This window comes from Dicentrarchus labrax, unplaced genomic scaffold (genome assembly GCF_905237075.1).
Source record: "Dicentrarchus labrax unplaced genomic scaffold, dlabrax2021, whole genome shotgun sequence".
In the NCBI taxonomy this organism is placed as follows: Eukaryota; Metazoa; Chordata; class Actinopteri; family Moronidae; genus Dicentrarchus; species Dicentrarchus labrax.
The window spans coordinates 5,987,663-6,013,577 of NW_026136702.1; the positions used below are offsets into that span (position 1 = coordinate 5,987,663).

Sequence of the window (25,915 nt, forward strand, 5' to 3'; positions counted from 1 at the left end):
GTGTTAAATGACACATTTATATATACAGATGGTCTTGCATATCTCAGGAAATGTGGCATATATGGGAGATCTGATGGCCTGAGTGCCCTCGGGGGCATCAGGGGGAAATGGCAGAATGTTTGTGCCATCACACGCTTCAGTTGAGTTGAGGACAGTTTAGTGTTTCCAGATGTTATTGTGCATCTCTCGTCTTGCTACATTACTGACTACACATTATATCGTCTTCTGACAAGATTAAGGCAAATCAGCTATGGATTGCTCGGCGCTATGTGTTGTAAGAGCTGGAAATGAACAGGTGTGAAATCCCACTTGAGATTCAGAAAACAATTTATTAACATGAGTCACACATGCAGTTTATTAACATGGGTAAGACCAAAAAATACAAAAATACTCTTAATCTCCCCTTGTAATTCAACCATTCAAATAAGTTCTTTAGAGTCTGTCACACCAGTACTCTGATGTTTCAATGTGGGAGGGCAGGTTAATGTGGAAGAGCTCCTGTGTGTCACATGGAGGAGTCTGAGGAGGGCTGTTGACCCCTGAGTCGCTGTCAGGATTGGATGGGTTCAGCCCTCCTGCGGCGTATTTTGCCTCCAGCTTCTGGACAGGAAGTGATGCCGGTGGGGGCGGGGCCTCAGCCTTGGGTTTGATGTTTTTAAATTGTTGCAGGCGCACCACTTCCCTACGCTCTCGTGTGCAAGGCAGCAGCACAGAAATGTCCTTGCGAAACTTGGAGCTCATGCCGAAGTAGATGATCGGGTTGTAGAAGCTGGCGGACTTGGCAAAGAGACGGGTGATGATGCTGGTTGTGCTTGGCACATGAAAGCCCCAGGCTGACCACATAGACACCACTGCATATGGTGACCAGGCCATGATGAAAGCTGTGCAGATCACAATGGAAATCTAGAGAGGAACATGAGGGAACAATTGTCAGGACTGGAATAACGTGAGAGGAGATTTATTGCAGACGGGGTACTTTTGAGTAGAGCTTTAATCTACAGCTACAATTAAGTCTTTCCAATAAAAACTTGCCATAAAGAAATAAACTTGATATTTTTTCCCCCTATTTGCCTACCCTTGTGACATCTCTCTCCACCTTCCTTTGGCGGGCGGTGACGAAGCTATCAGCTGACATGGCATTTGTGCTTTTCACTGTGTTGATAATGGAGACGTAGGAGAAGAGCATGATCATCACAGGGATGAAAAAGCAGAAGATGAGGATGGAGATGATGTAGGACTTGTGTATGGTTGAGTAATTGGCTTTCGACCAGTCCACCTCACAGGTGCCATAACCTCGATCTAAGGAGCATAAGACACAGAGGTAAGATCGAGGCTTTTAAATTAAAGTCTTATATTAATTTCTTCTGTCAGTTTAGTGTGTGAGAACAGACCTGTGTAGCTGCCCCAGCCGAGCAGTGGAGCGACCGACCAGAACGTCGCTCCAGTCCAAATGCTGATGAGTGATACGGCAATGGTGTTAATGTTGATACAGTAAGCTGCAAAAACACCCAACAAGGAAACAGAACATGAATACAACATAATACACCCAAGTTGTGGAAAAGATTGCATCTTGAAAAAAAGGTTAAATGTTCTGACTTTGGCAAACGGGACAGAAAAAGTGAGAGGCAAGTTAGGATGCAGCATTCTTGACTTGTAATGAATGTGAAGATTGTGACATTTACAGAACAATAAGGTCTTTTCTTATATTAACAGCCTTTGCAAACATCTGCAACAGAAAAGAACCTCTGTTGACAAAGTACACATAGCTTTGTACTCAGGGGAAAAAGAAAATCAATCGCTTGCTCTATTTCTGAGCAGCCTTGTGTCAATATACCGTACGATAAGTGCAGTAGAGTTTGTGAGAGAGGATTGGCAACGTACAGTCCTACTGTTGCTATGGGTTACTAATTTTTCTTGGGCTGAATTACCTTATTTGCTGGCCTAAATTAATTTAATTTGGAACTAAAGTCAAACTAAAATCTGTGCCTTTAGCCGTCTGTACTCTGGCACAAAATACAGTTGATGATATCCCACATGTACCATCGATGTTCATAGTTCAACCACCAGCGTAAACTCCACACACAGGTTTATATTGCTGGTGTTTTATGAACAACCACAAACAAAAAAAACTTTCACCCCATCCTGACAACATAGGCTCCACCTAATTTCCATATAATTAAGACATTCTTCAGCATCAGTTACACCCTAAAATAGACAATGTCACCTCAAATTAACTTAATGACATGTTGGCAAAATGAAAATGAAATTGCTGTGGTGGTAATTTCCACAGCTGAAGTTGGTAATAAGGTTTCATTAGCTCTGAAAAACAAACTTTTCTGTCAGATAAGAACTGCTGGAATGTGAGGCAGGCAGAGACGCTTGCCTGAAGCTTTCCTGATGTTCTACCACATGAACTCGAGGAGGTTGGATCTTACCTTTGTTTGGATGGCATCCCTTGATGTATCTGGTGATGCTGATGACGGTCAAGGTGTTGATGCTTGCAAGACCGAAGAGCAAGGTGAAGAAACCATCTACCTGGGAGAAAACAAAGCGAGGGGTTGGTGAATCACGACGTCGTATCTTTAAAATGTTTTACTGAAGCCTCAGGATATAGATCCATTGCCTGTCTAATTGTTCCAGACCTTTGTCTGTTAAGTTTGTTTTGCTTTAGACTTTATCAGATAGAGACGTTACAGCTTAAAAGCTCTTCCTGCCCTTTTTCGCCAATATGCTCCAGACCTAGGGCATTTCCTCTGATGTGGGCTGCAGGCTTTTTAATGTGCAGGGTCAGCATTGGGAAATTAAAACTGAAACTTTTATAATATCTGTTAAGAGACCTATCTTGATTTCCACCAAAGTCTGGTGGAGAAAAATTTAAATGACTGCCAAATGAATTAACCCATGAAGCTTTTTAGCATCCAGTCCATTGTTTGGGAAGATGATCGTTTAATCACAGCTCTTGTTAAAGGGAATTATGCTACTGTGTTTCAGTCTGGCTCCAACTGTGCGACACCCAGTTCCCTGCTGTGCCATTTCCAGGTGACATGGATAAGTTAAGGTCTCTCACTGATTACTTTGCTGATCTTTCTTAGTCCTAATCCTATTACTGTCAGTCATCACGTTTTTTCACCCTCACATTCGGCCAATTACTGACCCTCAGACCAGTAGGATTTTAATTCAGCACTGGTCTGTTGTCCATTTTCCGTCTTTGTAAGAATTTAACACCAGGTGCATTAAAATTTCTCCTTCTTGAAATGATGTTATTTGATCCTCCCAGCTCATCTCACAGCATGTTTCACCTCTGCCTCTGTCTGGGTTCAAAAGATAAGATTATGTGAATTTTGGATCATAGATCAAGTATTTTTTTTTTTTTGTAAACCTTGTGCACTGCTTTCTCTGTATTCCCCTTTGCAACATCAAAGAGCTCCATAAGGCTCTATCATATTCAATAATATCCTGTCCCATAGGGTGCAAAACACAGGGATCTGGCCCAGCTTGCAACTGTTCATGTCCCATCATGCTCCATGCAGTAATCTGCTAATGCTTCTCACATGCCTGTCTCCTTCACCTTCCTGTTCCTTCCCTCCTCTATTTCTGTCACTTCTTACTTTTCCCTTGTTTACTTCTGACACTCCCTCTCTGCGACCACTTCACTTAAGGGAAGGTGAAAATGAGAGGGGCGTACTGCTATCCAAATATTTTTCCTTCACCTGAAAACCTGAGATTAGATGTCTGAGTGATGAGATCATCTCAGTGGTTGCACTGAAGCCTAACAGCAGTAGACCTCTGTTTACAAGGTCTCTCCTGCTCAGATTTTGGGGTTTACACCTCTGAGCCTCTGGTTAAACCAGCTTGTTTTCGTTCACTCTCTGCATCACGTATATCACGGTTTCTACCACAGCTAGCCTTAAGCAAGAAAAATACTCTGGATGAATTCCAAGCTAAAGTATGACAACTATTTCATTTCAAGCTGAGGCTGCAGGGGGAGAAAAACATTGAAATGAACAGCACGTCTTGGAAATTATACCCAACATCTCATCTTTTAATTCGGTGTCAATAACTTCAGCAGCATAAAAAGCATGTGGCTTATTTGTGCAACAAATTTTCTTCCTGCTGGTCTCATTTGTTTCCTGTTTGGTTGTTGACAGGTGCCATGCTGCTCAAAGAGTTTCCCCCATTTAAAGGCCTCCACAGTGGTAATCTTATTACAGATTTAACCTCCAGCCCACATGGCTACTCGCATAATCCCTTGCACACACACACATACACACACACACACACACACACACACACACACACACACACACACACACACACACACATACTCACACATACTCACACATACTCACACATACTCACACGCATACTCACTTTACTGTAAGACTTCAATAGATTCCTTTAATGTACTTCATTAATTGGGATTGGCCCAAGAGAGCAGATGCTGTGTTTTTTTTCCAACTCTGCACAGTCATCACTTTGAAGCCATTTCAAACCAATGTTCCTGTTCAAAAGTTGGTCAACTGTTAATGCTGAAAATTGTATCACAATTTAAGATTTGGTGGGAAAATGTGATAGGATATATACAATATTATAAATAAGCAAACAACTGACTTTAATGCAACTCTTTCTCTCTCTTTAAATCAAAATATTGTCTTGGTGTAGCTTTTACCTGGCAGGTCCATATCCAGTTGATCAAATACCCATCATCCTTGAAGATATTGAATATTTCTAGGATCCCTCTGGAGTAACCAAATATAGAGATGCTGGCATCCGAGATGGCGAGATTTAAAGTGAGGAAGTCTGTTGGCTGAAGCGAGGCCCGTTGTCTGTACAGGACAAACAACACTAAACTGTTTCCAAACCAGGACAGCCATCCTACAGAGAGACAAACATACATTATATTCAGTAATATATTCAGTATACAAACACTGATTATATTATATTATATAGAACACAGTAGAGTAGCATGTTGTGCAGAAGAGTGGAGCAGAGTAGAGTAGAAAAGATTAAAATAGAGTGTAGTAGAGTTAAGTATAGCAGAATACAGTATATGATGTAGGTGAGTATAGGTGAGTTCAGTTGAAGTTCAGAGTTAAATATTTTTTCTCTGTGGTTAGGTAACAGTGGCAAGAAGCCAAGAGAATCCCTTGTCTTCTTATAACTCAGTCTCTGTGTTACACAAAACCCCTCGATTGCATTAGTTGATGCGGCCCAGCAGACAAATCGTGCCACCAATGCAAAGCTGTCTGAGTCAGCGCTGGACTGGCCTTTGGAAACACGAGGAACAACAGTTGCTTTTGTTGTTGACAATTAAATAATGTGAGACTCTTTCTTTCTGGGGTTTGGCCTGAGACATTTAAAGGACAACACAATCTCTGGAAGGGGTATATTCTGGGTGTATTTGTTGCATTACAGAGTAGAGATGCACGATTCTCTCCCAGCCGGTAAGATAACCGATAATCACCTGCTTCCTGTGGCCAGTGGGTAACCGACTAAGAAGTTCATAACCTGTATTTTATACACACTCGAGAGCAAAAAGGCTGAGATGTTGTGAGCAAAGATGAGACTATTTCATCATTGTTAACATCAAGTTCTGACTCTTTTGATTTTTTTTTTAGAAAAGTACCTAAAAAAAACTTTGCAACCATACTTTGGTTTTCATAAAGCCTGTTATACAAGAATTCTAAATAAATTAGTATTATTACCAGCTGACAATTTATTGGCTATAATTTAATTATTAGAATAAAACATGATGATATAAATTTCCCCAATAATCATCGTGCATCTTTACTGCAGTTATGGAAGTCAGAAAAATACTGCATTTGTCAGTGGTTCGTATAGACGTTAATCTAGGGTGGTTCTCAGTAGTATAACGCACAATGGATAATGTTTTTGACATGGACAATCTCAATGTGAATTCACCCATTGCTGCTAAAAGTTGCCACACTCTTGTACAATATTTCAAAGCATACACAGCGTGCAAAATGAAGTTTTATCTTCCCATATATGATGGTTGACTTACCTAACACTAACAGGTAGACTCCAATGATGGTCTCTCCTTGTTCGGAGAGAGGAGGGTCTGTATGCAGAATACTGAGGTTATTATTCCTCCATGGAATATTCACAACCTTCATAGGAAAAGCCTTCAGCGTTATTTCCATGGCCTGTGTTTCGATGCCAAGGCATGAATCCTTGCTGTCTTCTACAGTAGCTCTGCTCTCGCCTACTTTCAGTAGACACTACTGTGTTACACCAGTAGGGATGACCAGTCAGTTCATCTTAAATCCAGCTTAGACACAGTCACTAATACCTCACCACTCACTGTCCAAATGAATGCACTAGTAATCCTATCTATTTCTCAACAACTAATCAGATAGAGATTTTGGGTGGAAATCCTTGCCAACAGGGAAATGTCTGTTTAGCTAGTCCACAAATGGAAGTAATTTTTGGAGGGGGTTGTTTTTAGTCCTAAGATTCATCTCACACAAATACACCTCAAGGCCGCAAGTCCACTCAAAACCTACGCCAGTGCTGAACATGTATGAAATTATAAACTGCCTCCTCGATATTTCTTATTTCCCTGCTGCGGTTTTCCAAGAATATTTTATGTGAATGCAATCCTGTTTAGCGGCCAGTTTGGAAGTCGAATGTTGAGCTTTTCCAAAGAGACATTGAGGAGTAAAGTTATGCAGCGTGTCCAACTTTCAGCCAAAAGCATTTGTAACATTCTGAGGATCTTAAAGTAAACTAAAAACTATATTTCCAAATAAATCGCTTCATACTTACTGCACAGACACGAAAGAGGTATCAATCGTCTCATCTAACTCTCAGCAAGAAAGCCAATAAGTGTATTCATAAAAAATGTCTATTGCAGACCTCACCAATACTATTTTTTCAAATAGAGGCCCTATAGACCAACATGGGAAACCATCTTGTCACTTTGTATTGTCTGATTATGGAGAGAGTGTGTAACCCTGAAGGTGAACTAGCTGTACTGTATAAGGTCTGGCAACAATTTACATCATCCTAATCAATAAAAAAAAAAAAGAAATCCCTTTGTACTTTGCACATAAGTCCTGCACCAATAACTATGAACCAGGACCTCCTCTCCAGAGACATGTTCTAGTTTTCACTAATCACTTCCACTTATAAATGGTCATGCAGGTGATGACTTTAGTCCTGCCAGTGTGACGGCACTTCGCTAAAATATAGAGTACGTTCATCTAAACGTACACTGAGGGCAGAAGTATCATATTAAGTATAATTAAGTTAGTGTGAGCTAATGTGTATGCTGACAAATTCACTGAACTCGGATGTCAGTGTGAGAGCATCTGACACTTTTAGGAGTGTGTGTAACCCTTCTATATGATTTACAGTTTATTAGAAGAGAGTTTGGGGATTTCACTCACACATGTTGGTCCAATTTTGTTGATTCAAATCCTTTTGTTCCGTGTAAACTCACAATTGCACCACATCTCCCCTCCTCCACCCTTCTCCTCTTCACAGTGAGCGTCTCTGTGGCAAACACCTACCGAAGGGGTAACCTGAACCGCCCCCCTCAGTCTGTGTTTAGATCACAGTGTGCACCTTGTTTCCCTTCTCTGGCCGCCACAGAGCAGCTCTGCTGGCCCTCAGGATGTGGAGGCAAGGGCCGCTGCCAGATGCCTCGGTGCTTCCGAGTCCTCCTCATCAAACCCTTTCTTTGAGCCTCTGAAAGCCAGCCCGGAGAGAGTGACGGAGTTGAGGGGAAAGTGAACCTCTGACCCCAACTGTCACCCGTCCAGCAGAAAACACTGAACCCAGTCATCACCGCTCACCCCCGCCTTCACCCAGAGACGCCACACAACACAGCTTCAGCTCTGCAGTGATGCCTGTGTATGCAGCCCAGAGAGACAGGGAGGTTCTCTGATGCCTCTGTGGTAAGAGTATTCTGGTTAGAGTGGATAATGTGATAATGGTTGTGGTAGACATCGCAAAGAAACCTCACAGCACAACGTAGCCACTCACAGCCAATGGTGCCAGATGTTAAGGTCCCAGATGCTACTGAAGCCATTTTCATGAATGATCTTCACACCTACAGTGGTTAGGAATTCCATCCTCTTACAGTGAAAGTGAGGAGCTTAGACTGACAGAAAGCGAGCAGTGCTTGTTGTGCTGTCATTGCTGAGAACAGCTGCTACTGAGATTACACTGCTGCTAAGCACACAGGTTAAAGGTCAAGTCAGAACTTGCATTCAGCAGGTGCTAAGGACAACGAAAGATCTGCACATTTCAACAGCAGACATGAGACAAGTGTGTGAAGAAGGGTTCTGTCAAAAATGAACCCTTATAGTTTTTTTACACATGAGGCTTGCTAAGCTAAGCACAAAGCAGTGACATGCACTGCACACTGTACAATGCTCAGGTGTTTGCACGTTACAGGAAGACATCAAGATTAAGCTTAATTCTCGCCTGTATGCTTTGGCACGTGTGTGTGAAGCTTGGCGATCACAGTGCAGCCACAGTGGGCCACTGTATCATTAGGCTTATGATGATTACTCTCTCTCTCTCTCTGTGCAGAGCGAAGCCTGGGATGTGAGGTTAAAAGCTCACAATTTTCCAAATGGAAAATCACAGACACAGATACTATTATGAAGGTGTGTGTTAAAGGCTATGAGCTGTCTGAGGGCAACAAAGCCTCTCTTCACAGAGGACATAGACCAGGTCAAGAGACCAATACAGGATCTGCTTAAAAAGGTCCACACACTTTCTCTCTCCCTGTCACTAAATGGGAGACACAGGGACTGCTTGTATGAAGGCTCCACACACAGTATGGAGGTAAATGGCTTGCCTGTCATTTTTTGGGTCAATCTGTGCATGATATTGGTAAAGTATGTCCTTCACAGCAGTATATATTTTTCTATATTTCCTTTTAGTTCACAGCTATTTAAAGACACAAGATTTCGACCAACATGCCCCACAGTCGTCAAGAGGAAGTCTGTGACAAAATTTAAAGAGGTTCATCAAAATCTAGCCTTTTTTATATATTGCCAACACTAGCACTTATTAACATAATCCTATAAAATCAGCTCTACTACTCTAAGACTACTCTTGCATATTTACCCCAAAATGGGCCAGTATTTGCACATTGTCACTTACTTTCTCCTGCTTGACTTCAGGGAATAAGGATCATTATTAAATTAACATCTGACACAGAGGAGGTGCAGATTTTACAATCAATACTGGCCCACAAATGGGGGAGACAGCTAAATTAAAAAAAGCTATCAAATTATACATTTTGATTGCTTATTCCTTACTGCATCCACTCATGAAAATGCCATGCCTTTGCCATCTAAGGGAAAAACATTCAGCTGGCAGAACACTACTGAATGATGTGCGTCCGAGGGGATTAAGAAGTGGGTATACTCATTGCTGACTGAAAAATAAACCTGCGTATACACTGCACTGTACTACAAATTTGATGTAAACTAAATATTTTAAATTAATTTAAATATAGAAACTTTTTGCTTCTTTTCAGAAACAGAGCGACTAATTCAAAGCAACATCCAGCTGGCTTACAGGTGAAGGTGGCATAGGTCCAGTAACAAAACCCTATAAACCACTTCTGCCTACCCACAGCATGTTTACACCCTTCTCAAAGGGTTTTGATCTCTTAGGAGTAATATCGGTTCACAGAGGTAGGCACAACTTTTCATGTTACAGTGTAAGCTTGATGATACTTTAATACTACTGTACGCATGTATGATGTTGCACCAAAAAGTTTACAAGAAGGTCGACATTCCTTTAAGTTATCAGGTCTACTGATATAATTTGAAAGATACATGGATATTAATGAATCACCACTCCAGAGATTCATGGTACATCTCTGAGATTTGTAAAATACTCCTTGTAAGTGAAATGTTTCTGAAATTCCTCAGTGAAACCCACAGTTCATGCAGTAGCTTTACCACAGGTACAAAGACCGGACTGTTTTTCCTCTTCCCTACTGCACCAAAACAGTTCTCTGCCCTGACATGGCCAGCCTGCAGCAGCAGAAGTTACAACTTAAAATATAATTTCTTAAAAACAAGTGCATGGTGTTACAGAGCTTTTGTTTTGTTGTCCTGTTGAACTTGAACACAGGAAAAGAACACTTTGTATTATTGGTCTTATCTGGAACTATTATATTCAGGAGAAAGGTGTTGCACTGTTTTCTTAAAATACTTTTTACATAATACCCCATAATAAACCCCTTAGGAAAAGAATAGATGAATGGTTCAGTATGCATTGAAAAGAGAGTGAACACAGGCTCTGTGTCGAGCCTAACGAGCGATGTGGATTGGTTTTGTGGCTCAAGATCTTTGGCCCTTAACCACATGCAAACATTTATTTGGGCACTGGGTCCAGTTTGCAATTTCTCCTCCAGAGTCTGTTTGTTTAAGCAGGTAACTTATGTAAGTAGGTCTTATTTAGGGTTGAATACACGCCATTTCCGAAGGGGTCTGCACATCAGTTTTGACATGAGGGGATATTTTGCCCAAAATGTGGATGCGGAAATGTAAATCCGCAAATAAAACCAAACATCCTGTTGGGATATGGGGACAATCAGATGCAGAAAACATGGATCTTTTCCAAAAGAGACACTAATAGCTTCAGAGATTTCCTAGGATCATTAATTGACACCTTTCTGCCTGGCAAACTGTTCGTCTGACAGACTGTTACCTCTGCTTCCATTGAATCTTACCTGATGTAGCTGGCAGCCCCATAGCCCTGCTTGGCACAGTGGAGAGAGTACGTTTAACTCTCCGTGGTCTGAGTGAAAGTTAAGTACTCTGACACCGGACCTTGGATACTCTCCTCTGGCCTTTTGGGGATTTATGAGATTAGTGACCTAGCTCCTTTTGAGGAGCTCCAGCTGCAGGAACCCAAAAAACTGACAAACAACCTGCAGATCTCTATGGACATCTTCAGGGAAGCCCAGCTGTCCCCCAGCCTGATAAGTTGTAACACATGGGTGCCTCTGACTATGGCGGAAAGGTGTAAACAAGCTTGAAACTGTCAGTCAGGATGAAAGTTGCATCAAACAAGCATTTCAAATCTCCCTAAAAAAGCGTGACCCCGTTAACAACATAGATGTTCTCAGCTGTCCTGAAGCCCCATCGGGGTCGGTGAGTTGACCCGCGTGTGACAGGAGGTTAGTGAGTTGCACCATTATGCTCTGTCTCGGCAAAAACATGTCATCTTTAAAGATGACACTCTTGCTACAATTGATGACCCATGACACATGCCTGTTTGAACCTAATTAAGAAGAAACAGAATTGCCTTTAAGCTGACCTGCTGACTGCTGGGTGTATGTGGCCCCTTTAAGGCCCCTTTAAAGCTTCTGGCTATCAATTACTGAATTTCAGATGCAGTTCTAAATGTTTAGAGGATGTAGATTGTAGAAATGTGAATGCGCCAGACCGCCTGAATCATACTCATGATTTGTGCTGCATTTTTTGAAAAACAAAAAAGTTTACAAAGTGCTTTACATACAAACAAAAAATAGCAGCAATAAAGAATAAGATTAAAGTTAATGTATGAGGTAGACAGATACAACCAAAAGCACACCAGCAATCTGAGATATTATTAAAAAGAGATTAAAAACATAAAACACGATAACTTAAGAGATGCCACTAATTGTAATTCCCAAAGTGTTTCCCAGTTATTTTAAAGTATTCAGTCTATATTATTTACATGTTTTAGGACTCTAGAAATAAGTACAAATCAGAACATGCTAACTGTGAGGCCAATGTGTCGCATCATGGAAAAACCAATACATTTTAATTTGTGTTTATTGATTACACAAAGTAAACACTGATGCCTGTGGAGAAAATAGGTCACTGAAGTGACAACTATAGAGATAGAGACTAGAAAAATACAAAGCAGTGACAACAATGAAAAAAGAATCACAACAAAAGGGACATATGGAGCCTAATCTGAATTCAAAATTCACAGCAGGAACACAGGATGTGCAAAAAAACAAACTTTTTAGATGTGATGAATGGTTGCAACTGTGCACTGTGAGGTACAATTATACAGAATGTTCAAAAAAAAAGGATTAGACATGAAAAATGTGTCTAAACATGCATATATTTCGTAAGCAGCTATGCAAATGATGTGCTTTGTTTGTTCTTGTTGTTATCCCTTTTCATTTTAAGCAGAGTATGTACTGGTTAATGATGATCTGTGCAGAAATATTCAGACGATAATCTTCCAGAGCAAGGTCTGACTTAAAAGGAAGCGCTCTCCTGACCACCTGGACAACATACCAGACAGTTCGTATAGTGACTCACTTAAGCGTTCAACACCCAGCTGTAGAACACCTGGCAAGATCTGGACTTCCACTTAAAATACCAGCCACATGGTATTATATGTTAACAGTGTCTGTCTCTGATAGAACAGATGAGCCAACAGATCGAATAGATTCTGCTCTGATAAAATCTCTCTAACAGTTCCTTGTTGCAATCTATTTTGAAATCCAGTTAAAATTTAGCTGTCTCATTAACCAGTAAGATAACGCCACATAAAAATCGGAGCCATCATAAATCTGAGTGATGAAAGGAGAGTGATGAAGGATACAATTTCCCCTCATCCTTTGAGGATCGCAGTGGCATATGTCCCATAAATAATACCTCCTGGTATTACATCAGCCCAGGTATTAATCTGATCACAGTTAATCTCTTCCTCTCTACCAGCATGACACATTTTAGAGAGTTAGTAGCACGCTAATGACTACAATTTGGATGCAAATAGAAGCCAAGAAGTTGCAGCAGTTTGTTAAACCTACAATAACAGATTATTCTGGCCACTCGGGGGCCTTAAAGCTGATATGGCAAACTTGTTAGCAGAAAGTTGCTTATTTGCACATCCAACTGTTACGGAGAAACATTGTCATTTATTTGGAGTCCTGTTTCTGTCCACCTGATGAATATAAGTCCCATATTCACTCTCTTTTAGCTCTGTTTTTGGTCTCTACCAATTCCTGAGGCAAAAATCTGACTCAAGGCTGCACTACATTCACCAGCTAGACGCTGTTCTCTCTGCTGTATGGTGCCTAGCACGCAGGGTACCGTGAGTTTTTGAGTGTTTTTGTTGAAAGCAGCTGAAAGCAACTCTTTATTAAAAACATTTTACACATATTACGGATAAAACCCTTTCATGAGTGATGTATAACTTTCAGTTTTATATAATATTTTTACTTTTAATGGCCTTAATAGTTAGTAAAAGTAGAAAAATGATAGTGAGGGACAAAGTCAGTGTTCCTCATAATCACAAAAAACTGCTACATATGACACAAGTGCTCCCTCACTAATGCTTATTGATGCTTTTTGAAACATTTTAAATACACTTCTTACTGTGGTAACGAGCTCTGTGGCTGCCAGGCTTGGCTATACAGTATGATGCCAGTTATCAACAGCAGCATGGGCACATTGCAGAGGTTAATTCACACTTTACTTTAATTATACAGTGATTTACACAGGATGCTGCAGCGGTGCCCATTAAACTTTATAACCCTTGATGCTTTGCTACCCTATGATATATAAAAATCACCATCTAAGACATCTAATAATCACTGCAGTCATTATAGCTCAGGTTTTCTTCCTGTTCCATGTGAGGACATCAATATCTGTTTAAATGTAGCTTCCACATGCAGTTTCTGGTGACTCAGCCCTCATACATTTATCCTCACTGACGTGTAATGTACATATGTAAAGTTCAGTTTGCTTCTTGACTCAATAAGTCCATGTTTTCCGTGTTTTAAAGATCACTTCTTTCAGAGAATCACTGTGAAATATAATGTGATAGATTTGCAAAACAACATCTCTCAGAGTGACCCCATTCCTTGTCCCCTCCCCCAGCAGACACCTCATGATCTGATACTGCGGATAAGGAGTCCTCTGTTTAACAGGTCATGTGACAGAGGTCAAGGTCTGCTCCTTGACCAAGTGCTTCCTAGACAACAGGTCCAGCTTCAGGGCCCAGGCTTAAACAACAGAGCCTGATCCAGCTGTGAGACTTTCTCTCATGGGAGCCATGAGTCCTTCCTTCCACAAACCAATGTAGCCATAAATTTAAACATGTTTGGATGAAAAAGTTATGGATGCCACAAAGTGACACGGTGTACCACAAAGTAAAGATCTACCAAATACCACAAAATCTGTGATGTGTGTGTGTTGCGTTGTCGGTGGTGTTGTGAGACACCGTGAGATGCTGTTGGACAGAGAGAGATGAAAGAGCTCCAGGCCTGTTCCTGGGCGTGTGGCCAAGACAGTCTGCTTTTAAACATCCTTATGAAACTAAACCTCTCTGTAGGATTATTTCAGCAGGGCATCTTTGATAGATCTTGATGTCCTGGATACTAATACACATTAGTGTCCAGGACATCAAACGCTTAAGAACACACATGTTGAATCACGATAAACAGGTACACATGACCTCTCCTGGTGATCGCATTAAAAGTGGCTTCTATCCTGAGGGAACGTACAATGTAAAAAACTTTGAGCTTCTGTAGAGATGGTTCTTGCTCTTAACATTTGTTGTATTACACTGAGGTTGTATTACACATCCTTTGCATGTTTTGTACAAATCGCAGAAGGAGGCTTACCAACATGTTCAGAACCGCAAAACCTGTGACTCTGCAAACTGCTTCAGTCTTTTTCGGTTCTATTGCCGATGCCAAGGCAGGAATGTATGTTTTGCTTCACTCTCTCAATACCTGCCAAAGCAAATCATATTCAAAAGGCCGACATTTAATTGCTTTAATCTTTGCACATACCCATTCCACCTCACATACAAAAGGGTGTTTGGATAAGAGCAGCTGTGTGTACTTTGTGATCCTGATTTTAAAGACTTAGAAAGCCATTAGCAAGATGCTTAAGATCGAGAAGAAAAAGTCATTTGCTGATGTATAGTTGTTCTCGATTCATATGAGACAATTCAGGCTGTGCAAGGCAATATTATTGGTTGGTTTGTCCACCACTGTGGTCCTGACTGAAATATCTCAACAACTACTGAATGGATTAATATGAAATTAAGCGGACATTAATGGTCTCCTGTGGATAATTCTTACTGACTTGCTGAATCCCTTGATTTTCCTCTTCGTCTCTGTGTCATCATGAGGCTGACAACTAAATAGATTGCCATGAAATGTATTTAAGGTGTTCAAGGTCCCTATAAAGAATAAATTAAAAAAAATATATATATTTTGATGGTCTTCTGACTTTTCAGTTAGCGTCATTATAAGGTCAAAGTTTAAATTAGCTCAATGCTAAATGGACTGCATTTATAAACAACATTGCCTCTCAGTCACTCTTTCACACACACCAGTGGTGGCGGGGGCTGCCACACAAGGCGTTGGCCTTCCCATGAGGAGAAATTCTGGGTTCAGTGTCTGGCTCAAGGACAAATGGACAGGAGGTCATAGGGTCAAACCACCAAACCAGGGGTTAATGGACAAGTCGATCTACCTCCTTAGCACCAGCGGCCCGGAGCAAATTATGAGCAAATACCTACAACGATAATGACATTCCCATCAGCCACAGCTGAGCTTTGTGTTTAGTACTAATTAGGTAATGTTAGCATGCTAATAAACAAAGACGGTGATCAAGTGGCACTTAAGGCACCACTGTGCTAAAGTGCAGCCTCATGGGGCTGCAAGCATGGCTGTAGACTGGCTGTGTCAAAATTCACCCTTTTGGTTCACTCATTCACTACTTCCTTTATAGTGGACACTCAATAGTTTACTCAACTGTGAGCAGTAAACCGAGATTTATTCTGACATTTTATCGTCATTATCACCATTTTGCATCACATCTGTATAGTAAACAGGGAGTGAATGATTGACCAATGACACAATATAACCTCATTCTAAGGTAACAAAAACATAAAGTTTCTATATTTTTATATTTATTCTATAGTTTATATTCAGGTGATTACACACTGGATCTTTACGTGGACGTAGCTATAAAAAAGGTGATAATTAAGGACTGTGTGAATTCACTAAAAGTGCAGCTGAAGTTCATTATCACTGTCAATTAAAGTGAAAATATTTTACTACCTACCACCTATAACGTGATATATCATATGAACATCATCAGATCAACTTTTAAAAAAGCATTTGAACTCTGAGAGCAAGGTTACTAGCAAGTAGTAGTGTAGTAGAGTGAGGTGAGAATGCTTTGGTTGTCTAATTGCTGAACCTGACCGGGTTCAGAAGTGGAGCTGAACAATCACTCCTGTCCTCACATGAATGACCCGAGGGAAGGGCAAGAGATAAAAAGGGGAGGACAAGGGGAGTGAAAAAAGCAGAGTGACAGACAGACAGAGCATTATTCTCATGAAAATGCTCAGTCCTCACTGCACTTTCACTTTTCATCAAATGTTTTGGCTGCACACGAGCTGAAGGAATGCACCGCGGGGCCGCCTGCAGCTTACCTTGACAGTGCACCCTTCCCCTCAGCATCGTCTCCCCGCCCCTCCCTGTGTCAAACCCACGTCTCGACATGTCCACCTCAGTCCAATGCCGATATGTATCCTGAGCATCATCTGGGGAGGATATTTATCCACGCTATTCTTCTCCATTGAATACAGCCTTATTTAGCTTTTATGTGATGTTTTGTTTAGAAAGGGAACCAGATGTGAGACTGAAAACAATTTTTAGAGATGTGTTGACAAGCTGCACTGACTAATATCAAGTCTAATACATCTGCATAGTTTCCATAAAGTTAGAGGGAAGGGTTTGGCTTCTGATCACCTCACAGAGGTTACTGAGATTAATGGCTTTGCAGGTCATGTGCGGGCATGAGTTCACTCCCCTCCGTCCACCTCGGTCTTTTACAGCTTTGTGGCTGCAGGCTGCAGTGAGTGAGAAAATACATGAGCATGGATAAATTCACTCTAAGTAACGTTTTTTTTCAAAAACACTTATCCAAAATCCCCCAGTGGCTTAAAATAATCCCTTCATTCTGCTGATCAATCATCTACTTACATGCTACAACATTTTTTAAAATGTTGCTTATCCACAAACTCATTCCCTTCTACACCTTATAAAAAGGTGTTGGCTTCCCAAATTAGATAGTGAGGTTGTAAGACTAGCTATTACGGACCTTACCACAGACCTATCACTCCGCAAGAGTGGAAATTCAAGAGACATACAGTCAGATGGTTACTGTCAGCTCTTTCCACGAATACAAATCAGGCAGCAAAACAAACTCTCCTCAGGGTTCCTGAAAGCCAAAAGCACATAGCCTAGTTTTATTTTACTGACATTGTGTCTTTATTGAACTGAAAATGGATGGCAATACACAATTGTTATTCATGTTACCTCATTGAAACTATTCCGAAGAGGTTATATTTGACCATCGAGATAAAAAACAAACAAATAAACAAACAACAAATACACAAATGAATATATATAGAAACCACATTTGGGAAAAATTTATTTGACGCGTACTGTACGTAGATTATTTAGTTTGTCCCATCTGCTAACATGAAGGCAAGAGGCTTTATGACCCGTAGTACAGTCACCCACCAGGGCGTGAATGAGATGTTTTGCCTTCACCTCTGAAGAGCTGTCGTCCATCATTGTAAATGTCGATGGGTTAAACAAATGAGATGTAGGCTAATGTGTTCATTTGTGAACTTGAGAAGTGTTGGTATAGGCCATTCTTTTGGACAGAGCCAATCTAGCTCCTCGTTTACAGTCTTTATGATAAACTAAGCTAACCTGGTGCTGGCGGTAGCTTCATATAGACTGTACAGACATAACTCTTTGCAAGAAAGTGTATTCCAAAATGTTGAAATATTACTTTAAACATATTAAAGTCTAAACTCCACACATAACCCAGTTTTCCTCATTGCTCTGAGCTAAGGCAGGGTTGGCCTAAACATGCTCATATTGACATATGCATACATATCTATAAACCGACACCGCATTTTTTCAGCTCTTCCACACCCACCGATACACACACCATACATAAACAGTGAGCAAGAAAAATAAATTTGCTCATAAAAGACAGATGTTGCCATTGGATACAAGATTAGACTTGGCTTGTAGCCTCCCCCGAGAGAGAAAGATAACACTCCCAGGGTAAATGAAGTTATGTATTGGGTGTGCAGGCCAGTGGAACAGTAGCAGCCAGTGCTGAAAGTGGACACACTCAGCCCTGAAGGCTTTCCACTGTGTAAGCCCTGAACACATCTTTAAACTGAGGGTGATAAAAGGGCCAAATCCTAAATTTTCAAGGAAATCCCTTCCCACCAGCTCAACAATTCACAATCAGGCTTTTCTTGAAAAATAGTGAAGCTCACAGCCACTCTCCAGCGTGGTGCTGCACACAGGCAGTGTACTGTCTCTCAGTCTTTTAGCATCTAACATGCTACTGTAAGGCAGGACAATTGACAAATTATGTCAGGTAAGATTAATACCTCCAAAAACTCAATCCAGCAGAGTTAAAGTGAAACACTTGCACTCACTATAACAAAACCCTCCCATCCACATACTGTTTTCATAATGGGCCACTTGAAGAAACACTCACAGACTGTTTGCTCAGTCAGTCAGAGGTCCTCACTGTGTTGACTATTATTCTACTCTCTACAGGGTGGGCTATTTCACTGGAGGTATCAAATGATCACCTATTCTGTTTTCCCTGGAGTGGATGTAGTAGTCAAAGCATCAATGAGCCACTGTGGAGGTGCAGGCCTCTGACACGCAACCAAAAAGGGAAGCTGTCAATCATCTACAAAGTTTAAACCACCTCAATAATGCTCTGTCTTCTGTCAGCGTGGAAATTTAAAGCATATCGTGTACATATGATAATTGCTCTCTACAGTAATTACAGGTTCTTTTAAAAGTAATTACTTGTAAGAATGTTGATATGAAGCGATTAGGCAATACTATCACCTTTAGGCAATCATTTTTTATTCCAACATGTTAGATTGAAAGGTGTGAAAATAACATGACTAAATGCTCTTGCAGCCAGTCCGTCATACAGACCATTTGTTTACTGTGTAGGATGCTCTCAGTGAAGAGTAAACAGAGGAAAAAGGTGATGACTAAGCCCTAACCCCTAACACTCTCCATTCCTGTCTGGTATCATGAAAGAAGCTCTTCAGCCATGACAAGTCCTAAAACACACACCATTCAACATCTCTCCCCTGAGGGAAAGTAGTCAGAGGTGTGGTTGCAGCTCTGCGAGTCAGTGTTTTGCATGCTGAGCTCTTTTTTTAAAACTTCTTCTCGTGATAACTTCTCATGACGGCCTTAATTAATTGCAAGAAAATGTTTGCATTTGCAGAGTCTGTAAACATCTGCAGGAACAGATGATGCAGCTGCCGGGGGCCACAGAAACCACAGGCAACACCACCAGCTGACCATAGGAAGGGCCTTTGGGAGAGAGGTGGGATTTAAGTTTTTCAGTGGAAGAGTTTGGTGTGCACTGAAATAAAGACTGACCACAAGCATTTACTGAGCTTGAATCAGACATGCCCCGACAGCTGGAGACCCCTATTGCAGCTGAATCTCCAGCCTTGTTATTAGACGGTGGCTGGTTATTGGGTCTTGACCACAGAGCTGTATAACGTGACTTTACATATTAACGCTATGACTCTGAAGCACCTACATATATGTGTATGAACACACCAAGGCTCCTACAAGTGTTAACACACACCCAAAACTGCAAATTTTATCCAATATATCACAGCAGAACATAGATTTTATTTTCATTAATAGCAATTTACGGCATTCCTCACATCTGTGGTTGCAGGCTAAATATCGGCTCATTCTAGGTGCAGTTTGAGCCACAGAAGGGAGTTTGTGCAACAGGTGAAAACAGAACAGCAGCACCATCTACCTACAAATGTGAAGCATGTAGACGCTTCACTGGCTGAGACTTAGGTACTCCCACGTCTGTCTCTGATGTAAGTTTAAAGTGAGAACTTTCTTGAACATGTTGTACTGTTTTTCTGTAGGAAAAATCATAACACACACCTTCAGAACCTTGTTTCTTTTCAGGGATACCTCAAAACCTTTAAAAGTCACGTGAAAAACATTTTTTTTTAATGTGCAAATCTTAAGCAAGTCAGGCCATTTTTGACAATTAATGCTTCCAGGATGTTTTTACACTCTGAGTTTTACTAATTGGACTAATTGGACACTTAAATCAATCACTTTTCAAGAAAGCCATAAAAGTTCTTGATAAAAAAAACAAAAAAACACTCTCATTTCATAATCTATTGAGCTTTGAGAATTTTAATTACTAGCTTAATATTATCTCAAAGGTAAGTTATGTGAGATGTTTGCTCTGGTGGGGAAAAGATTTAAGGATTTAAGGTTAAGATTTAAAGGGTTTAAAAAAGCACTCATCTGTGTGTGTGTGTGTGATACTGTAGTTAGAACCTGACTTTGAAGAAAAAGAAAAAAGAAAAGATGGAGAGGCTTTAATGAATGTATTTATTGATACATGAGGAAAGTGGGAAGCTATTACAGTTCCGCTCAGTGAAATACTTTTCAAACTAAACTCATAACTCTTCAAAATAAAGGAAAAGAGTTGGCCGACACAACAATTCATCAGGGTGTCCAACTTTTAAAAACAATACAAACATTTGTTTCAACAAACTGCAAGACCAAATGGAAAAACCTTTATGATACAAAAGCACCGGATTTGGTAAATCTCCCAATTATCATCACTCTTGCATGTGTACAAGTACAGCACTTGGTGATCAATACCATCAACATGTCAATAAATGAGGGAAAGAATAGATGTGCAAAATCATCAAAATCAGTGTAAATCAGGGTTTACAGAAACGTGCTGCCCCCTTGAGGCAAACGAAAGATCACTTGTCATTTTTAAGGACATTCTTAAGAATAAATAATGAAATTTTAAGTAGGAAGGAGTGCAATAATAAAGTAAACACAAATACAAATCCTTCTAGCAAGGCATTCCCATAAAACAGGAAATACAAACCAATATTTCCAAATGTCATAATATTTATACATTATTGCTTTGCCAACCTACAAAAGGGTTTGTTCCAGATTTTTAAGCTCATTCGTGTTAATGACATCTTGTACCCGTAGATTAAAACAGAAGAAGTTAGTTTATTTTGTTTATTTTACTTTATTTTAAGTGAAAATTAACCTTGAGGTTCAAAAAGCTGTTGTGTCGCCAAAATCTTTGTTCCATTTGGTATACAGAGTAAGAGTCGTTGGGCTAACACTGGGCTTAATGCGCTTCAGGGAGTCCTCAAAGTCTTTCATCTTGATGTTACGCATCTGTGAATACAAACAAAAGAGCAGTGAAATAATGTTAGATAATGGTAGTTTAAAGGGCACAGAGGAAATATATGAATGAATGATATTTAATTATTGTGTCATGTGTTCAATTGTGTCCAAACGTGCATGGGCTTCAAGAGACCAGATTTAATCTAATATAAATTGTTAAATGTACACACCTACACCTACATATACATCGACATATGCATCTTAACCATGATTTGAGATGATCTCTTCGTCTTTCCCTACACGCAATAGGGCAATGATCACTCTCATCATACCTTACATGTGGAATTCCAGATGTTGAATTAGTTTTAGATTTCTTTCCAGAAACGTTCCTTTCTGTAATAATACACGTGCTCCTTTAAAAAAGGTTAGACGGAAAAATAGATCTAGTCCATGGTTGTCCCCTGAACTTTCCACCTTATACAGGGCGAGAAACAAAGACTCTCGCTAGACGCACTATGGAGGCATCTCACTTGGACGGTTTCAGACAGATTAGGACTAAATGCACAACCCTTGTGAGAAAAGATAAATCTGATTACTACCTGAACTTGGTTTCTAGCTCTTACTCAAAATTCTGGAAGGTTTTAAAACAAATGTCATCTTGTCAATCGTCTGTAAAGCACTAAACTGTATGAACTGTGCTATATAAATAAAGATTGATTGATTGATTGATGATTTTGGGACAGGTTTAATAGCTTCATTTGGGATCCCTTCTATAGCAGATGCCTTCTTCAACTTTCTACAGCTCTTTTAACTTCTTCTACAGTAATACCTTGTTTCATAAATGTATTTGGGCTACAACCTGGTGTATTCATAATCATCTCAGACTCTTTTTTTTTTAGCACAAATATAATTTAAGTGCCCATCAACAAAACCTGGTGGAATATCATTTCATGAACATAAGTCTTTCCTCCAGTATCACCGTTACTAATCTAATGTTCACTGGGATTTTCTTTCATTTCTTGGGGCCCAAATTTGTTTATTTCTTTCCAAAATTCTTGTGGGTTGTTACTTTTTAACTGATCTAGCTGTAATGCTTGTCCTCTTCTGAGCTGCCGTTTGTAGACTTGTATACTCTTATACTCTCTCTCTTATATATATATATATATATATAGGTCTATAGGTTCTTACATTTTAAGAATGTAGCGTATATGTAGTATTGTGAGTACTTTAACAGCATTACCTCACTAGCAGCCATTCTTCGGACTTCGTCTGGGCCCAACTCTGAGAGGATGATCACATGGACAAGAAGCCGATTTAGCTCATCACGGAGGCTAAAATACACATGAACTATACAATAACGTGATGAAGATGTCTTACCTCTGATCGGCCCGAGCGCAGCATCTTTGGCTAACGACGTGAGATCACTTCCTGAATATCCTGCAGTTTTTCTATCAAGTTACATATCCAGGAATTAATGCAGGTAAACACAAAACTAATGCAGTAAAGGCAGTATGGTATGTGAATATGAAACTCACTTGGCAAGAGAAGAGAGCTCATTTTTGCTCAGTGGACTCCCTTGTTTTTCCAAAAGCTTTTTCAGCAGCGTGAATCTTGTCTGGAGGGAGAGAGAGTTACATCCTATAACTCAGGGAACTTAAAAAAAATGTTGCACCATTCACATTTCAAAGCTAACAAAGATCAGTGATCATAGTAATGAACTGTGATACTGGTTCCACCGTAAATACCTCATCATCCGGCAAAGCCACATAAACCCTTTTTGCGAAGCGCCTGTGGATTAACACAAGAGAAAAAACTGCATTAGCTTGTTAAAAGAGGAAATAAATGATAATTGTGCAGCACGTGGAGAAGAATCAGAGACCTCAGTGCTGCGTCATCGAGCTCCTGAGGCCTGTTGGTGGCTCCCATTACAAGCACCCTGTCATCTCCGCCGGACTGCACCTGTAACAAAGAAGCACCGTTGTGAAAATAACACCAGCACTCTCTGAGATAACAGTGACTTCAACAGTCTGAAGCTGGTTCATGATCACATTTCAGAGGCCGTAGAGCGACAGCTGCTGCTGCTCTTACCCCGTCAAACTCAATGAGGAACTCGGTTTTTAATCGACGAGAGGCATCATGTTCTCCCTCCCTCCTTTCACAGAGCAGGCTGTCAACTTCATCTGAAAATAGGAGTAATTAAAAACTATTTAAGAAGGGATAAAGGTTGGTGTTGGTCACATTTAGTCCACAAATCGAGAAATACAAACCGATAAAGATGACAGAGGGCTGTAATTCTCTGGCGACTGCAAACAGTGCTCGTACAAGCTTTTCGCCCTCTCCTACCTGCCATGGTGAAGATAGGAAAGGTTAAAAAAAAAAAAAATACACTAAATTTACTGAACTGTGGAGAGCTACTACAGAAAAAAAAAGATAACTTTAAGTGTTTTCTCACATATTTTGAGGTCAAACTGGCAGCGCTGATGTTGAAGAATGTGGCATTTGACTCGGCTGCGACTGCTTTGGCCTTTTGAGAGGAAGTAACAGCTGTGATTCAACTGATTATACTGAAGCCAGACTATCATCAGCTCTATGCAAATCATAAAGCACAGTCTGATCTGAATGAATTGCTTTGCTGTGTTAGAAAGAACTCTTAACTTACCAGCATGGTTTTCCCATTTCCAGGCGGGCCAAATAAAAGCAAGCCACGTGCCGGAGCCCTCAGGCCAGTAAAGAGCTGAGGGACAAAATGTGAAAAGTCATTAAAGCTAAGGCAGCTCTCCCCCAACACTCATGCCAATTATTTAATTCAGTCTGAGTTGGGAGAAATGGAATATAATGTTCATAGGTATGTTTTTATTAGTGTATAATCACCTGAAAATAAAAATGGTTGTGTTTTTCTTTTCCTTAGAATAAGCTGTTTTTATCTACAGAGGAAGCGGGTCCTCTTCTACGGAAACACTGGCTCTAGATAGGGTCTTTTATCGCAATTTTCGCAGCCATCGTTGTTTCTCCTACATGCTTGTAACGGGAGGATACGGTGAGGGTGTTTTGCAATCAGCAACTACACCTCTAGACGCCACTAAATCCTACACACATGTCTTTTAAATGCCAACTCTGGTGCAGCCGAAATATAACAATCAGAGACAAACTGTAAGTGATCACCTCTGGTCTTAAGGCAGGGAGGATGACAATCTCTTGGAGCGCTTGCTTGGCCAGTTCTTGTCCCGCAACGTCTTCAAAGGATACTGACGCTCCACTGCAGTGAACGCAGAAAGAAACTTTAACTACAGCATAGCAATCCACTCACAGAAAAATGTACAGGCGATGTGTGATATTGCTTTTAAATACCTGTCAACAATTTCATTTATAATCAAATTGGCCAGTTTGCTGTCCACATTCTTGAAATTCTTCATATCCCTCTTTGGGGGTTGTTTCACAGCTGAAGGTTTTCCATTTTGAGCTTTTCCCATCCGTGGGGTCACCTTGGCAGGGACAAAGATATCCAGCAAGCATTTACAGGCCGCACAATTAATCAAAACAATATCAAAATCACAACATGACCAAGTGCAAGACCCAAACTGCAGAAGCAGGAAGGTAAAACGTGTAACAGCATTATAATAAAGCAGAGATTCCCTGGCTTATAAATCTTCATCTACAGATGTAAGAACACATTTTGTTCTATCAAAAATAATCACAATTCAGTTTATTTTTTTTGTTTAATCACACAATCACCTTTGGATCACTGGGTTTAGGCGGGGGTCTGACAGCAGTGGAGGGCCGGACGTTGGTGGACACCGCTCGCACCGCAGGCTGGCTTTTAGGGACAGACTTTGGTTGTGGAAGATGATTTGAGGTCTTCTCGGGGTTACTCCTCCTCTTAGACGCCAGTGTTTTCTCTGCAACACACAAGAACAGCACTGACCTGCCGCATCATACTGGACACCACCTTTATGCTCCAGACAAACCACGATGCCTCACTCACCTAACAGGGAAAGCCTATCTCTCGCCATGGTGAGATTGTTGACCATTTTATCCTGAAGTCTCTTCGCTCTGTCATATTGCTCTCCTGTGAATCAACAACAACAACAACAACAACAACGTGGAGGTTAAAGCATGTCAACACAAGCCTGCACCCCGTGGATATCTTGATGTTTGCATTATTACCTGCTTGCCCTGTTAACTCCACAGCTATCCCCCTTTCAAGCTCAGCAATCCCCTTCTTGTACCACATCACAGCCTGCTCCTTTTCTCCTGTCAACACACAGAGAGGAGGGGTTGTTTACAACAGGGTGTGTCCCACAAACATCTGTAAACAACAACAACAACAAACTGTAAAAATCAATAAAACAAACCCGTGTCGTCTTCATCAATCCTTAATGCCTTCGAGATGTATTCAAACGCCTGCTTGTGGTAGTTTTTAATAACTTCTCCGTTGTCTTTGCTTCTGCTTGCGTTCATTTTTCACGCTTTCCTTGTTGTTCTCAGCTGTTAGCTCGGAGTTAGCCACTTATTGAGGAGGACGCGGTCAATTCGCATTTATAATCGGGTTAATATTCAAAGTCTTGAGGTTTATAAAACTACCATTTTGCTTTACATGTGTTAACAATTATTGTGCAGGCGTCAAAACACAAAACAGCTCCATCGCTCGCTTCTGCTTCCGCTCTCTTCTTCTTCGGA

The 25,915-nt window shown here is 40.6% G+C and overlaps 2 protein-coding genes across 2 annotated transcripts; both read right to left on the reverse strand.

The window, feature by feature from the left end:
• Positions 1-309: 309 nt before the first annotated feature.
• Positions 310-6,238, reverse strand: LOC127379662 (opsin-5-like). Its single transcript, XM_051429565.1, has 6 exons — positions 6,023-6,238; positions 4,670-4,875; positions 2,436-2,535; positions 1,392-1,496; positions 1,076-1,299; positions 310-903 (listed from the first exon to the last, which is right to left on the reverse strand). Exons 1-6 carry the CDS (start codon positions 6,159-6,161, stop codon positions 433-435), a joined length of 1,245 nt encoding a protein of 414 aa, XP_051285525.1. The 5' UTR covers positions 6,162-6,238; the 3' UTR covers positions 310-432.
• A 14,213-nt stretch (positions 6,239-20,451) lies between these two features.
• Positions 20,452-25,915, reverse strand: LOC127379656 (spastin). Its single transcript, XM_051429551.1, has 16 exons — positions 25,591-25,915; positions 25,403-25,489; positions 25,221-25,304; positions 24,971-25,134; positions 24,587-24,720; positions 24,401-24,494; positions 23,898-23,972; positions 23,691-23,762; positions 23,506-23,581; positions 23,327-23,418; positions 23,118-23,197; positions 22,984-23,026; positions 22,774-22,853; positions 22,616-22,686; positions 22,479-22,519; positions 20,452-21,289 (listed from the first exon to the last, which is right to left on the reverse strand). The coding sequence occupies exons 1-16, from the start codon at positions 25,694-25,696 to the stop codon at positions 21,164-21,166; spliced, it is 1,425 nt and encodes a 474-aa protein (XP_051285511.1). The 5' UTR covers positions 25,697-25,915; the 3' UTR covers positions 20,452-21,163.

Excerpts from the sequence above, each read along its gene's own strand:
- LOC127379656 (XM_051429551.1), bottom strand. The coding sequence starts at position 25,696 with ATGAACGCAAGCAGAAGCAAAGACAACGGAGAAGTTATTAAAAACTAC. Across the intron at positions 25,135-25,220 it reads AGATAGGCTTTCCCTGTTAG|AGAAAACACTGGCGTCTAAG; the intron begins GTGAGTGAGGCA and ends TGTGTGTTGCAG. Across the intron at positions 24,721-24,970 it reads CTAAACCCAGTGATCCAAAG|GTGACCCCACGGATGGGAAA; the intron begins GTGATTGTGTGA and ends GTCCCTGCCAAG.
- LOC127379662 (XM_051429565.1), bottom strand. The coding sequence starts at position 6,161 with ATGGAAATAACGCTGAAGGCTTTTCCTATGAAGGTTGTGAATATTCCA. Across the intron at positions 4,876-6,022 it reads AGTCTACCTGTTAGTGTTAG|GATGGCTGTCCTGGTTTGGA; the intron begins GTAAGTCAACCA and ends GTCTCTCTGTAG. Across the intron at positions 1,497-2,435 it reads GGGATGCCATCCAAACAAAG|CTTACTGTATCAACATTAAC; the intron begins GTAAGATCCAAC and ends GTGTTTTTGCAG.